We start from the raw sequence: 17,067 nt of genomic DNA, 5'->3' as shown, positions 1-17,067 counted from the left end.
CTGCTCATGTAGCCACTCAATCACTTGACCCCTGGGCTTTTTGCCACAGTAGGACACTGCCACCAGACAGGGGGCCTTCATCCCAAACACTGGGGTTTTCTCAGCTGCTGAAGGTATTAGTTGGGTGCCCTCTCTGAACCTCCACATACTCTGGCAAGCTTATTGCACACCCCAGGACCTCCACCCTAGACCACAATCCAGATCCAAGCAGGTTAAAGCAAGAGTGAGACTTGTCACTTGGTCCTACTATACTCTGTAGGCCAGGAGCTGAAGGTGCCAAGTGGTGGCAGCTGCACACTACCTCAGCTGCTTCTTGTGCCAGGGGCAAAAGCTGATAGCATGCCTGAACTACTGGATCCTAAAGTCCACACTTCATTGACCTCTCACTTTGTCCTTAGCATCTATGTGTTGATAGTTCTGGAAAGCACCACAGCTGCTGATGATCTGGAGTCCCTCCAGCTAGTGGTTGGTCAGGCCCGCCCTGGGGCTAAAACCTCTGGCTCCGTGAGGCTGGGCTTGGCTCCCAGAATGCTGCACTGGCCAATTCCTTCTGGCCTGCCGGGCTGTCCTCAGCAGGAGCTTAGCTTCATTTTGTGGGTTCTATAGCTGCAAAGTGTGTTCAGAGTCGCTTTTTACATGAATTGGGGGAGGTGGAAGCCAGAGCCCCGTGGAAGTCCTGTTTCTATTCTGCCATCTTGACTCCGCCACCCAGGCTCTATATCTGCTATAAATATTTTTGTACAAATAGGTCTTTTTCTCTTTTCTTTGATCTTTTTGGGATACAGACCTAGTAGTGGCATTGCTGAGTTTTCCAGAATGGTTGGACCACTTCACAACTCCACCAGCAGTGCATTGGTGTCCCAATTATTCCACATCCTCTCCAACATTTGTCATTTTCCTTTCTGTCATGTTTGCCAGTCTAATAGGTATGAGGTATTACCACAGAGTTATTTTAATTTACTTTTCTCTAATCAGTAGTGATTTAGAATACTTTTTCATATGATTATATTTTCTGAAAACTGCCTATTCATATACTTTTCATGTCTATATTATTTTTTGACAATATAATTAAATTTATTTGTTTACTTTTAGTTTACAACATTGAGTTCCACAATCCCTTGAGTTTCAAATTTTCTACCTCTCCCTTTCTTCCCTCCTCCTCCCATGGTGGTATGCAATCAAATATAGGTTCTACAAATACCTTCACATTCAACATTAGTCAAGTTGCAAATAAGGATTATAACCAATGGAGTGAACAATGAGAAAGAAGGGACAAAACAAAACACAAAAGAGAGACTCTGTAGTTCTTTCCCTGGATGTGGATATCCCTTTCCATCATGAGTCTTTTGAAGTTGTCTTCTAACCATGTATTGCCGAGAGGAGCCCAGTTTATCAGCGTTAGTCAGTCTCCCCTCACTGCTGCTCCCCTCACTCAGCATCAGTTTATATAAGTCTCTCCAGGTTATTATGAAGTCTGTCTGCTCTTCATTTCTTATAGCACAATAGTATCCCATTACATTCATATACTACAACTTGTTTAACCATTCCCCAATTGATGGGCATCCCTTTGATTTCCAGTTCTTTGCCACCACAAAAAGACCTGCTGTAAATATTTTTGTACATATGGGTCTTCCTCCCACTTGTGTGATCTCTTTGTGATATTGACCTAGAAGTGGTATTGCTGGGTCAAAGGGTATTCACATTTTTATAGCCCCTTGGGCATAGTTCCAGATTGCTCTCCAGAATGGTTGGATCAGTTCACAACTCCACCAACAATGCATTAGTGTTCCAATTTTTCCACATCTTCTCCAGCATTTATAATTTTCCTTTTTTGTCATGCTAGCCAATCTGGGTGGTGAGATGTGGTACCTCAGAGTTGTTTTGTTTTGCATTTCTCTAATCAGTAGTGATTTAGAGCATTTTTTTGTATGCTTATAGATATCTTTAATTTCTTTCTCTGAAAACTGCCTGTTCATATCCTTTGACCATTTATCAGTTGGGGAATGACTTGTATTCTTATAGATTTGAGTCATTTCTCTGTATATTTTAGAAATGATGCCTTTATCAGAGACACTGGTTGTAAAAATTCTTTCTAAATTTTCCACTTCCGTCTTAATCTTGATTACATTGGCTTTGTTTATATAAAAAACTGTGCAATTTAATGTAATCATAATTATCCATTTTGCATTTCATAATGGTCTCTAACTCTTGTTTGGTCATAAAATCTTCCCTTTTCCATAAATCTGACAGGTAAACTATAACTTGCTCTCTCTGCTTGCAGTATCAGTCTTTATACTTAGATTGTGTACCCATTTCGACTTTATTTTGGTATACAGTGTAAGATATTGGTCTATGCCTAGTTTCTACCATACTATTTTCCAGTTTACCCAGCAGTTTTTGTCATATAGTGAGTTCTTATCCCAAAAGCTGGGGTTTGGGGGTTTATCAAACAGTAGAGTACTATAGTCATTTACTTCTGTGTCTCGTGTACCCAATCTATTCCACTGATCCACTACTCTATTCCTCAGCCAGTACCAAGTAGTTTCGATGTGCATATCTATATTCAATAAGTATTTGTTAAAGAATCTGCTGTGTGCCAGACTCTGTGCTAAGCATTGGGTATACAAATATGAAAAAGAAAAGTCACTGCCTTAAAGGAGCTGCCTCCTGATGGAGGAAGACAACACACAAAAGAAACCTGAAAAGTTGTGGGGGGAGGGGTGGGGTGGGAGGGAGTACCAGGCATGGTGCAGAAGCCAGAGAATTCCAAAATGATTGCACCAGGGTGAGAAATGAAAAGATGTGAATTTCAGGATGCCGATACTAAGCTTTTCTCTGGATCCTCTTTGTTTTCATACCCCTTTACAGATCATGTGCTGTATTTTACAGAATTTATAGTTTTGTTTTCAGTTTTATTAATATCTTTTGTTTTTAGATCACCTTCATTTCCAAATATCTCTTCCTAGAGAGTGATCCTTTTTAACAATACATTTTTTAAAAAAGGAAAAAATATAAGTAAAATTAACCAATATATGAACCAAGTCTGATGGTATATGTATGTAATCTTCTACACCTATAACCTCTCACCTCTCATAAGGAGAGAGTAGAATCTTTTCCCTTCTTTATGGACAAACTTGATTATTATAATTATATTGTGTTTAAGTTGGGGGTTTTGTTGTTTTTCTGTTGATTTTGTTATAATTCCATATATTTTCCTGTTTTTGCTTTCTTCCATTTTGTGTCACTTCCTATGTCCTCCTATGTTGTTCTGTATTCATGTTTTTAACAGTATAGTAATACTCCATAACATTAATGTATCATGACTTCTTTAGTTATTCCGCAGTCAGGGGGGAAATCTATTTTTCTCCCCATTTCTTTGCAACTACAAAAAATACTGCTGTAAATATTTTGATTATCTGTGACTTTTCTTTTTGACTGTGTTCTCCTTTGCTTGTATGCCTAGTGATGTGATCTAACTTAAAGGATGTGGACATTTTATAGTTTTCCAGAATAGTTAAACCAGTTCCATAGCTCTACTAATACTATATTTATATGTCTCATTAGATTGGGACTTTCTTGATGTTATACTGAGAGCTCCTTGAGAGCAAAGGCTCTCTTTTGCCATTCTTTGTATCCCCAGTACTCACCATAGCACTTAGCACATAGTAGGCACTTAATAAATATTTGTTACCTGTTTTTATACAACCCATCAGACATTGAACATTCCCATCTTTTTTCATTTTTACTAATTTTCTGAGTGAAAAGTATAGTTTTCATTTTAATTTCTCTTATTAATGATACTGAGCAAGCTTTCATATACATATATATATATATATATATATATATATATATATATATCAGTAGTTTGTAATTGTTTTAAAATTATTTGCTTCTGGTCTTTGACCATCATTGGGAAATGTCTCAGTCTATGTTTGTTTATATGTAAGTGTATAATATTTTAAATAGTAGGATTTATTTTTTTGGTGAAGCAGTTGGGGTTAAGTGACTTGCTCAGGGTCACATAGCTAGTAAGTGTCAAGTATCTTAGGATGAATTTGAACTCGGGTCCTACTGACTCCAACGCCAGTGTTCTATCCACTGTACCACCTAGCTGCCCCTAGGTAGCAGGATTCTATCCAAGATACTTGATGTAAGTATTTTTCCGAATTGGAAGCTTTTCTTCTTAGGCTAGTAATATTGATTTGTTTGTGTAATTGAAATGAACTGTTTTATCTTTCTCTTGTATGCCTTGTTTGGTTATGGAATTCATGTTTCTAAGACTTTTTAAGCTCTGACAAAGTGGTCTATCATGTTTCTTCAGTGTGTGGATTTTTTTATAGTGGGTTATGTTAGAATTAAAAGTGAAAATAAAAATGTGTGGTAGTAAAACATATTTTTGGCAGTAGTATTCTCTTTACCTAATACAACTTCTATCCAATTTCTGCAGTTGTTAAAATTAAGCCAATAAAGGAATACATATTTTCTTGAATTACATTAAAAGTATTTGGCCAATCCTAGCAAGTACTATTTTATGTAATGGTAATATCTTATTTAAAATGCTCTTTGCTTTTCATTAGTAGGCTTAACTTTCTTAGTGAATGTATAAAAACAATCTGATGAGTCTAAGAGCACCAGGATTGATTATTGTAATATGTAACACTAGAAATTGATAACAAAACTCATTTTTGATATCAAGGTATTTCAAATGAGAATTTAGATTTTGAGTATTAAAAGAATTGAATCTTCTGAGAAGCCATGCTATCATGTTAATTATTAATGAATAAAATACGTATTATGTAATAGTATATGTTACATATTATAATTGTATATAGTATATTAAATACAGTATATAATATGTAAAAGTTTATAATAGAACAAGAACGTCTCATCTTTTGCACTAGAATTCACTATGCTTTTTTTTTTCTATTATCTTACTCTTATTTTTTTTTGAAAGTCACCACTATACAGGGGTGGCTAGGTGGCACAGTGAATATAGCACTGGCCCTGGAGTCAGGAGGACCTGAGTTCAAATCCGGCCTCAGACACTTGACACACTTACTAACTGTGTGACTTTGGGCAAGTCACTTAACCCCAGATGCCCCCCAAAAAGCAAAAGAAAAAAAAAGTCACCACTATATCTAATTATCTTAAAGTGAACAGTTTGTCCTCAAGATATCAAAAGTATTGTTACTTTTGTAATTAAGACATTTATTTTCATTTTCTCTAGAATGATTTAGATACAAATCCACAGAACCGAAGTCCAGAATCTCGCCCTGGTGTTGTTTATCCTAATTCCAAATTTCATCGCAAAGATAATCTCAACACAAGACACCTAAATCTTCATCTTACTGCTCCCCATGCACAGTATGCAGTCCCTCATCGCCATTATCAGCACTTATCCCAGCTACCAAGACAACCATTTCCAGTTCAACAGCCCCCAAATTTAAGTCAGCAGCAGAATCATTTCCCTGAGCAACCAACGCATATACCACCTCAACCAAACCAAGCAGTCCAGCAGCATAACCAGTTGAATCAACAAAGTCAACAGCAGCCCTCTCAACTTTCTCCTACATATCAAGCAGGCCCCAACCATTCCTTCTTTAATAATGCAGTCTCTCATCGACCACATTCTCCTGCTGTAGATGCAGTGATATCTGAACAGCACCCTCGTCCTGTGTTGCAAGAAGTTAACTCTCTGAGAGCCATTGCACAACGCAACCCAATGATTCCCCCCTCTCACTTGAATAATTTCGTTGAAGAAAATCCTCCAGGATTACCACTAGGGGAAGCTTTAGGTAAGTTTTATTTTTATTTTCTTCCAATATCTCTTTTAAGTTTCACTACTGAAAGTTCAAGAGGTTATTTACCTAATAGCATATGTACTACAGAATATTACTTTAAGGGTAGGATTTATTCAGTTCTTGGAGTAATCCCACTAAGAATAGCTTACTTACCATAATAGTCGGTATTGTGTCAATAATTAGTTTTACATAGTGTGGAACATTAGAGTATATAAAATTTTTGCTAGATGAAAATTTTAGGTGAGTGATTTTATTCACCTAAGACTTTCTTACTTGTTTGACAAGTCTAGGGATTTCTTGCGTTCTTCACAAAATTAGTAGTAGCTATTGCTGGATCTTTGTGGGAAAATCCTGATTGTTGGCAGTAAAAACTTTTTTAAAAACTCGACCTCCAACCAACAATGTTTTACGTTTTTACAATTTCTTTCTTTCTTTTTTTTTTTTTTAAAAACAGAACATATGCCTGGAAATGTGGCCTTAGAAACATTATGGCAACAGCAAGCAAGAATGCAGCAGTGGAGTGAGCATAATGCCTATCTCAGTCAAGGCCGTCTTCCCCATCCACACTATCACCACCCTCACCTGCAGCATCTTCCCCAGCAACCAGCAAGTTTACATCAACAGCCAATCAGGGCAAACTGGAAACTTGCCAGTAATGTAGAAAATGAAGCAGAAGCAACGCATTCAAGGTATTTGAACATTCTTAAAAGTAGCTTCTGAAACAAAAATTTTACCAAAATTTCCTTGAAAATCTAGTCCTTTTATTTTGAGTAGGAGTATTCTTGTGAAGGGACAGCTAGTTGGCACAGTGGACAGAACACTCCTCCTAGAGTCAGGAAGACTCATCTTCCTGAGTTCAAATCTGGCCTTAGACACTTACTAGCTATGTGACCCTGGGCAAGTCGCTTAACCCTATTTGCCTCAATTCTTCATCTGTAAAAGGAACTAGAGAAGGAAATGACAAACCATTCTAGTATCTTTGCCGAGAAAAACCCAAATGAGGTCATGAAGAGTTAGGACTGAAAAATGACTGAACAGCATTCTTGTGAAGAAATTTTATACTGTGGTGTACAAGGATATATAAGAATATATCATTCAGAATTGATTTGGTTGAAACTCCTAGTGATTTTAGTTTGTCAAAACACTATTTTTCAGGTATGAATTATGTAGTCTGACAGCTACATGTATTCCTGTTTCCTCATCCCCTTACTTCTAGGGAAATATAACAGTCTCCTTGATCATGTATATAATAAAAATTTGTTGAATTATAAAGGGTATATAGAATATAGAAGGGTATATAGAAACAGAAGGAAAATCAGTGATTAAAAGTTATTAATTTGGGGGTGGCCAGGTGGCACAGTGGGTAGGAGCACCAGCCCCAGAGTTGGGATGACCAGGGATCGAATCTGGGCTCTGATACTTAGCACCACACCCAGAAATAACTGGCCGTGTAACCTTGAGCAAGTTATTTAACCCCAATTGCTTAAAAGAAAAAATGATTAATTTGTAACTTTAAATGTTATCTAAAAAATAGGGAGTGCCATCTCTTCATTATAACAGGTACCTAGGATCATATGTCTCCAAGAGTTGTCTAGGGTAGTATTGAGAGTTTAGATGACTTGGTCAAAGTCACAATCACTATGTGTCAGAGGCAGAACTTAAACCCATGTTAGAGCTAGAAGGGACCTTAGAAGCCATCAAGTCCAGCCTCCTGTTTTGCAGATGACCAAACTAACTATCACATTAAGTGACTTCAAGATTATACAAACATGGGGCAGCAAGGTGGCACAGTGGGTAGAGCACCAGCCCTGGAATCAGGAGGACCTGAATTCAAATCTGGCCTTAGATACTTCCTAGCTGTTATGCACCTGGGCAAGTCATTTAATCCCAATTGCCTCCATAAAAAAAAAGATTTCACAAACATCAGATTTCAGATGGGGTTTTAGAATCTAGGTCCTTTGACTCCAGAGCGAGGCTGTTTCTCCTGTACCTGATTAGATCCAATGAGTTTCCAATTCTTGATTTACTTCTAATCTATCCTCTTCTTTCCACTCACATGACCAATAGAGGCCCTCATTTTTATAACAACTTCCTAATTGGACTTCCAGCTTTCATTCTTTCTCCTATAATCCATTCTCCACACATTTGCTCAAATAATATCTGTTAGAGAACAAGTCTTAGTGTGTGATTCCTTTCCTTAAATCTCCAATATTCCTTATTGCCTGTAGGATAAAATAAAAAAGTTCAGCTCTGCATTTAAAGCCTTTTAATATCTAACTCTAGCCTATGTTTCTAGGTTTATTTCACAGTACTCCCCTTTGCAGGCTCTACATTTCTGCCAAATGGGACTACTTGTTATCATTTTCTCCTTCAACTGACAGTTTTGGATTTTGGCTATTATATTACTTTGAGTTTTCATTTTGGAATTTCTTTAGGGGATTAATAGTAGATTGTTTTTTTTTTTAGTTTATGTTTTGATCTTTCGTTTTAATATATCTGGGCAGTTTTCCTTTATACTTTCTTAAAATATTATATATAGGATCCTTTTTTGTTGTTCTTGGGTTTTCAGGTCATCCCAATGATTCCTCTTCTTCTTTTTTTGCTTTTTGGAGGGCAGTTGGGGTTAAGTGACTTGCCCAAGGTCACATGGCTGGTTTTTCTTTTTATTTTTTTTTTTGGGTGTGTGTATTAAGTGTCTGAGGCCTGATTTGAACTCAGGTCTTCCTCACTACAGGGCTGGTGCTCTATTCACTGTGCCACCTAGCTGCCCCATGTCCTGATGATTCTTGAATTACCTCTCCTCAACTTGTTTCCAGGTTAGTTTTCTTTTCCTATGAGATATTTTATATTTTCTTTTTTTTTGTAGTCATTTGACTTTGTTTTATTATTTTTTAATGTCTCATGGAGTCATTAGCTCTAATTTTCAGTGAATTATTTTTTTCAGTGAGGTTTTGTACTTTTACCAAGCTGTTAATTCTCTTTTCATATCTTTCTTTCATAGCTTTCATTTGATTTTAAAAGTCATTTTAGCTCTTCCTTTAATTCTATGTATTCTTGTTAAGCTTGTGTCAAATCTTCATTTTTCTTTGAGGCTTTGTTTATAGATGTTTTTAAGTTATTGTCTTCTTTGTTTGAGCCTTGAGTTTCTCTTCCACCATAATAGCTTTTCATGGTCAAGTTCTTTTTTTGCTTGCTCTTTTTTTCCAGCCTCTTCTTGATTTTGGACTTTGTTAATACAGGACTCTGTTAATTTCTTGGACTGGGGCAGTAGTGAATGGTGTCTGACCTTAGGTTCTGTCTTTTTACTTTCTTCTGCTGCTTTCACAGCTTAATTTGGGGATCTGTAAGTTATCATTGCTTCCAAAGTGGTATTATCTAGGAAGAGGTCTATTCATTGCTTTTCTGGGGTAAGCTCTGCAAGTTGGGTCTGTTAGATCGTATATAGTTGAATTTCTGGAGCCTGCTGCTAGAGTTAACCACTGCTAGCCCACTGAGAGGTTCTGTAGGTTCAGAGCTACTAAACTGTTGGGTCCCTTTTGGGCCCAATCTCCTGCTCTGCTTATTTTACTGCAGGCTTATGTGTGGAGATAAAGGTTATAACTGAAGCACCTCTCTGCTCCTCAGTGGGCTCTGATTTTCTGGAACTTGTCCTTTGTTCAGTACTAAGCTCTAGCCTCACCCCCTTGGACCATTCTTCTGCCCCCTGGGCCTGGAACTGAGTAATGGATGACAGAGCACCTATTCTTGCTCCCAGTGCTGGTACAGAGGTCTCCTAGGTTCTCTTTCTGGCCAGGTATTTCCTGCTGTGGAGCTCTGTCTTGGCTTCCTTTCCATCTTCTGGTGCTAAAATGCTCTTTACCACCATCACAGTGGCTGCCTTGCACTTCTGACTAGTTGCTGCCCCAGTGTCCACAGATCCCTTTGTCTGTCTTCCTAAGCTGTCCTGGGCTAGAAAAATGACTCACTGTGACTATAGATAACATTGGTGTTATTTTCTATAATCCTTTAGCATTTTCAGTAATTTTTCAGTTGTATCCAACTTTTCATGATCTTGTTTGGGGTTTTCTTGGCAAAGATACTGGAGTGGTGTGCCATTTTTTTTCTCCAGTTCGTTTTACAGATGAGAAAATTGAGGTAAATGGGGTTAGGTAACTTGTCCAGTATCATACTACTAGTAAGTGTCTGAGGCTAGATTTGAACTCAGGAGTATGAATCTTCCTGTCTCTAGGCCCAGTATAGGCCCCACTGTGCCACCTAAATGCCTACTCTTATTGATAGGAGCTTTAAAAAATGCTTTTTTTAATTGGATGGTTTTTGTGTCAGAATCACTTGAATGATAGGCAGTTTTTCCTCCTCTCCCTTGGGTCTGATGTACCGTATGTTTTTTTCAGAGAAGAGAGTGCCTAATGTGGAACTCTAACAACTTATTTGTTGATTTAGTTTATATAAGGAGATAACCTGCAACATATAAAAATTAATTGACTTGTCCAGGGTCCTATAATTAATGACAGAGGTGTCAGAGGCAGGATTTGAATGTGTGTCTTCCTGACACTTAAGCCCACTACTCAGTCTACTGTACATTGCTGCCTTTATCTACTGGAGTAATGACTGAAAAAAAAAAGATGACAGTTATGAAAAACATTAGGGGGAAGGACCTGTCTTTTTTCAGGTTTAAGATCATATTTAGTGTATTTTACCCAAAACTTTTATTTAAAGTACAGTTGATTTTTTTTCCCACTTGATGCATAATTTTATTGAATATATTTAAATCTAAATTAAGTGGTAAGATTTCATTTGCTTATGTATATTATTATGCCTATGAGATCATATATATACTGTTTAATGTTTGAAATATTTAATGTGCAAAAGAGTTTTTGTTTCTCCATTGGCATAACTTATTCTTTTTATCAGGTTTCAGGACTTACTCAGAGAGCTGGCTCATCATGATCAAAGTGAAACACGGGAGCTAACTGAAATGCCACCACCTCAATCGAGACTTTTGCAATACAGACAAGTTCAAACTAGAAGCCCACCAGCAAACTCTTCTTCATCCAATTCAAACCATAGCGGCCACTTTTCTAACTTCGACAACATCAGAGACATTGAAATGGTCAACAATCCAGCATTTCAGCAACATCTGCCACCCCAAATATATAATCCCTCATTCTCAATACCATCTGAAAACCTTACCCCTCCTCCCTTGAAATATTTGCCACCTGATGGATCCTGGACCTTTGCTAATTTACATCAAAATCACTTAATGGGACAGGGTTTTCACTATGGCCTGCCACCATTACCCCACAGACCACAACAGAACCCTTTTATACAAATTCAGAATCAACATGTGGTTGGTCAGGAGCCATTTCACCCACTCTCATCTCGTGTGGTATCTGCTTCTTCGCTCCACAGCTTAGAAGAGGTATAGTTACATTCTATCCCCCACCCTCATTGTTCACTTGTTTGTTTGATTGTGGAAAGGTAAATACTTAATGATTTCATGACTGTGGTCATAGATATACAATAGGATTAATACAGTTTTCATAGGCATATTTTTTTTTTGGTAGAAGGTATTGAGTAACTTTTTCTAGTTATTATTAGACTTTCCAATTTTTCTCTTCTCTCTCCTTAGGATACTTCAGAATTGTGATGTAATTATTATATTTGAAAAATGAAGCCTCCCAAAGCTTTTTATTGCTTCTCTGGAAGGGCCAATGCCTTTGGGCTAATGATGTGTGGTGCTGCGCTTTTTTGAGTGTTCTTGCCTTTTCTAGTGTGGAAAAACATTTTTTACTGTTTGATTTTCTTTTCAAATTCATATCACAGCTCTTAATTCTAAAGAAATTTGGGCTTTCTAAAACTTTTGAAATTTCTTTGTGCTGGTTGGTTCCATGGTGTTTGTTCATGTTGCTAACCATTTATTTACTTAAGACTCATCTATGTCCATCTTGTGTCAATGGGTTATGGAATCTGATGATCTTATTCTGTGTTCAGTTTTTTCAGATGCTTAATGATAAGTTGAATGAAAATTTTAGAGATAAACTGAATTTCTTCCTTAAAATATTTGTGCTGTTTAGTATAAAATGTGTGCATGTGTCTGTTTGTGTGTATATATACATATATGTATGTGTGTATGCACATATATATATATATATATACATAATATACTAGTCTCCAATTTAAGTGATAATTTTAATATAATTTATATAGCTATTTAAAATTTGCAAAACACTTTATACATTTTGTACCCAGCCTGTCCTCAACTTGTCTTTCCAGCTTCATTGGGTATTACTCCCCCTATACTCTGCAGCCAGCCAAACTGGTCTTCTCTCTGTTCCTGACACATGACACTCCATCTTCTTTCCCATGCCTTTTCAGTGGTGGTCCTCTATATCCAAAGTGCACTTCTTCCTTTCTCCTGCTTTATAAAGTCCTTTTCTTCTTTTAAGAAGGAGCTCAAGCACCTTCTTTTTCTTTTTTTTTTTTTTTAATTTTTTTCCCAAATGCTCTATTTACTTCTGATTTACATCATTCATTTCTGCCAGGTTTTGAGTTATAAATTTTCTCCCCGTTTTTCCCCTACCCACCGCCACAAAATAGCAGTCCCACAGGATATCCCCTCCTCCAATCTGCTCTCTCCCATATTTTCTCCCATACCCCTTTTGACTTTTCCAGTGGATCTCTATGCCCTAGTGCCTGTATATCTTATTTCCCAGTTACATGTAAAATAGTATTAATAATACTATTTATATATTTTTAAACATTTGATTTTAAAACTTTGAATTCCAGATTCATTCCCTTCCTCCCTTGTCACCCACCCTTTCTGGGAAGATAAGCAGTTCAGTAGAGGTTGTACACGTGTAGCTATGCAAAACATTACCATAGTAGATATATTGTAAAAGACTGACTATATTTCCCTCCCTCCTATCCCACCTCCCACTTGTTCTATTCTTTACTTTGATCCTGTCCCTTTTCAAAAGTGAGTGCTTCCAGCTTCCCTCCCCCCCAGCCTGTTCTCCCTTTCATCATCCCCCCTCTCATCCCCTTCCCCCCTACTCTCCTGTAGGGTGAGATACCCTATTTAGTGTGTATTTCATTCCCTCCTCAAGCCAAATTCAACGGGAGTAAGGTTGACCCATTCCCTTTTGCCTTCCTATGCTTCCCCTCCATTGTGACCATTTTCCCTTGCCTCTTCTATAGGAGATAGTTTACCCCATTCTGTCTCTCCCCATCTCCTCTCATTATAATCCTCTCTCATCTCTTAATTTCACCTTTTAAGTATCATCCCTCCCTGTTAAATGGTCCTATGCCCTCTATCTATGTATACCTTTAAACATATGCCCATATATCCCCATATGTAGACATATATATATATCTATATATATATATCTATATATATATATCTATATATATATATATATATATATATATATATATATTTCTAGTCCCTTCAGCTACTGAGAAAGGTTTCATAAGTTACAATTATTGTTTTTCCGTGTAGGAATATAAATAGTTCAACTTTGATAAGTTCCTTATAATTTCTTTTCCCTGTTTACCTTCTCATGCTTCTCGTCCTTCTTGTATCTGAATGTCAAATTTTCTATTCAACTCTGGTTTTTTCAGCAAAAATGCTTGAAAGTCCTCTATTCCACTGAATGACCATATTTCCCCCTGAAACATGATACTCAGTTTTGCTGGGTAGGTGACTCTTGGTTTTAATCCCAGCTCCTTTGACCTTCGGAATATCATATTCCAAGCCCTTGGATCCCTCAGTGTAGAAGCTGCCAGATCCTTGGTTATCCTGATTGTGTTTCCACAATATTAAAATTGTTTCTTTCTGGCTGCTTGTTATATTCTCTCCTTAATCTGGGAATTCCAGAACCTGGCTATACTATTCCTAGGAGTTTTCTTTTTGACATCTTTTTCAGGAGGTGATCGGTGGATTCTTTCAACTTCTATTTTGCCGTCTGGTTCTAAGACATCAGGGCAGTTTTCTTTGAGAACTTCCTGGAAGATGATTTCTAGGTTCTTATTCTGATCATGCCTTTCATGTTTAGATCTGGAAAAATTGGGAAGAGAAATGACAACAATGCAAGAAAGTTACGAAATGAGAGTCAACAGCCTGACTGAGGAAAATAATACCTTAAAAAATAAGATGAACTCAAATGGCAAAAGAGGCTTAAAAAGGCAATGAGGAGAAGAATGCCTTAAAAAGCCAAATTTGACAGATGGAACAAGAATCTCAAAAGTTCACTGAGGAGAATCATGCCTTCAGAATTAGATTGGAGCAAATGGAAGCTAATGACTTTATGAGAAATCAAGATGCTGTTAAACAGATCCAAACAAATGAAAGAATAGAAGGCAATGTGAAATATCTCATGGGAAAAACCACTGACCTGGAAAATAGATCCAGGAGAGATAATTCTAAAATTATTGGACTACCTTAAAGCCATGATCAAAAAAAGAACCTAGAAATCATCCTTCAAGAAATTCTCAAGGAAAATTGCCCTGATGTTTTAGGACCAGAGGGCAAAATAGAGGTTGAAAGAATCCACCGATCACCTCCTGAAAAAGATCCCCAAAAGAAAACTCCTAGGAATATTATAGCCAGGTTTCGAAATTCCCAGATCAAGGAGAAAATGTTACAAGCAGCTAGGAAGATACAATTTGAATTTTGTGGAAACACAATCAGAATAACACAGGATCTAACAACTTCTACATTGAGGGATTGGAGGGCTAGGAATATGATATTCCGGAGGTCAGAGGAGCTGGGATTAAAACCAAGAATCACTTACCCAGCAAAACTGAGTATCTCATTTCAGGGGAATATATGGTCATTCAATGAAATAGAGGACTTTCAAACATTCTTGTTGAAAAAACCAGAGTTGAATAGAAAATTTGACATTCAGATACAAGAAGCAAGAGAAGCATGAGAAGGTAGGTAGGGAAAAGAAATCATAAGGAACTTATTATCAAAGTTGAACTATTTATATTCCTATGTGGAAAAACGATAATTGTAACTTATAAAACTTTCTCAGTATGAGATTTTTCTAATCTCTGTCTAGTTTACCACAGCAGATGTTCTAGACCTTCTCATCTGTTCTCAAAACTCTCATAACACCTGCTCCCCCAATATTTTTAATTTAATACTTCATACTTCACCAAATACTTCCCCCCCACATTGAGAATATTTGCCAGGAGCTCTCTTTTCTCTTCTTATCTGACAGCCCTCTAAAATCACTGTCCGTTATGTCCTGCTGATTCCAATCTCTTGATGAAGAGGTGACTTTCTACAGGCTAGAGTTAGCTCCTCTACAAGTATATACCCATGTCCCATTTCCTCCCATATTGCCAGCAGATTGTCTCAGTTATTATTTATATTTACTAACCTTCAACCTCCCCTTACCTCCTTCATCCTTAAAAAACTCTTCACTTGTGTCCACCAATCCTGATAGCTATTATATTACAATGCTCCTTTTCAGCTAAACTTCTTTTAAAAATTCTCTATACTTATTGCCTCTTCTCTTCTCCCCTCACTTTCTTCTAAGTCTTTTGACTTCATTTCTCTCCTTTCACTGTCTTCTAAATCCTCTACATTTCACCTTCTATTCTCATTATTCAGCTGAAACTGCTCTTTCCAAAGTTAACAATTTTCTTTTAGTTGCCAAAATGACTTTTTCTTACTTCCAGTTCTTGACCCTCTGAAGCATTTGACTTTGTTGATCATCTTCTCATGGAAGATTCTTTCCTTTCATATTTCCATAACTTTGTTCTCCTAGTTCTCCTGCTTGAATAACTGCTCATTTTCTGTCTTTGTTGGCTATATATCCATGTCATTTCCAACTGTGAATGACACCCAAAGCCATGTCCTGAGTCTTTTTCTCTTCTTTCTGTTCATTCTCTCACTTGATCTTGTGAACTCCCATGAGTTCTGTTATCACCTCTATGCAAATGATTCTGAGATGTAAATTTCCAGCTCTTGTCCTGTATCCTTCTTGAGATCTAGTCCTGTGTCATTAACTGCCTATTGGCTATCTCTCACAGGATGTGCCATAGACATCTGAAACAAATGTCCAAGGCATAAATTATTATCTTTCCCTTCAAGCCCTCCCTTCCAAAAATTCCTAATACAGGCTTATTTCATGTCATCCTTACCTCACTGTCACTTATATCTAATCCATTGCCAAATTTTGTTCCCACTTTCATGGCATCTCATGTATGACTCCTTATCTCCACTTATAGCTTACCACTCTGGTGAAGGGTTTCATTACCTCTTGGGAATTGTGATTGATAATTGTGTTTATCTGAGTTGCTAAAATCTTTAAAACTTCATTATCATTACAATATTGTGTGTATATAAATTGTTCTCCTGGTTCTGCTTCTTTCACTTTGCATCCATTCATATAAGTCTTCCAAAGTTTATCTGAAATTACCCTCTTCATTTCTTACTGCCCAACACTATACTATTCCCCAATTGGTGGGTGTCACCTTATTTTCCAATTCTTTGCCATCACAAAAAGAGCTGCTATAAATATTTTTGTACATGTTGGTTCTTTTCCTCTTTCTTTGATCTCTTTGGGCTATAGACCTAGTGATAGAATGGGTAAGTCAAAGAGCATGCTCAGTTTAATAGCTTTTTGGGCATTGTACCAAATTACTTTCCAGAATGGTTGGAAGAGTTCACAGCTTTATCAATAATGCTTTAAATTAATGTATCTATTTTCCTACATCCCCTCTGCCATTTGTCTTTTTCCTTTTTTTCTTCAAAGTTGTATCTTAGAGTTGTTTTAATTTGTATTTTTCTAATTATTAATTATTAGAGCATTTTTTCATATGGCTATTGATAGCTTTAATTTTCTTCCTCTGAAAACTGCCTACTTATATCCTTTGAGCATTTGTCAACTAGGAAATGGCTCTTTTTCTGATAAATTTGCCTCGGTTCCCTATGTATCTTAGAAATAAGGCTTTTATTAGGTCTTATGTCTTTTTTTTTTCCAGAGGGATGAAGACAGGGCAGTTGCAGTCAAGTGATTTGCCCAAGGTCACACAGCTAGTAAGTGTTAAGTGTCCGAGGTCAGATTTGAACTCAGGTCCTCCTGAGTCCAGGGCTGGTACTGTATTTACTGAGTCATCTAGCTACCTCAAGTCTTATTTCTTATTCCAAAGATTTTTCCACCCTAGTTTCCTGTATTGGTTTTGTTTATCTTGATATATGGCATGAGATTTTGCTTTATACCTAGTTTCTGCTAGACTACTCTATAGTTTTCCC

The 17,067-nt window shown here is 37.0% G+C and overlaps 1 protein-coding gene across 4 annotated transcripts in view; it reads left to right on the top strand.

Moving 5' to 3' along the window:
* Window positions 1-17,067, top strand: part of HELZ (helicase with zinc finger) — a 293,362-nt gene that overhangs the window by 243,181 nt on the left and 33,114 nt on the right. For all 4 annotated transcript variants that reach the window (XM_069076607.1, XM_069076606.1, XM_069076608.1 and 1 more), the window contains 3 exons: window positions 5,228-5,795; window positions 6,256-6,490; window positions 10,713-11,220. In XM_069076607.1, the coding sequence (XP_068932708.1) occupies window positions 5,228-5,795; window positions 6,256-6,490; window positions 10,713-11,220 (1,311 nt within the window). The remainder of the gene's footprint in view (window positions 1-5,227; window positions 5,796-6,255; window positions 6,491-10,712; window positions 11,221-17,067) is intronic.

The sequence above is a fragment of the Petaurus breviceps genome, unplaced genomic scaffold (assembly GCF_028583685.1).
Source record: "Petaurus breviceps papuanus isolate PSGF00001 unplaced genomic scaffold, PetGlider_PUasm1.0 90925, whole genome shotgun sequence".
In the NCBI taxonomy this organism is placed as follows: Eukaryota; Metazoa; Chordata; class Mammalia; order Diprotodontia; family Petauridae; genus Petaurus; species Petaurus breviceps.
Note: the sequence above shows the minus strand (reverse complement) of the source record. Positions and strands in the feature narration are given on the sequence as shown.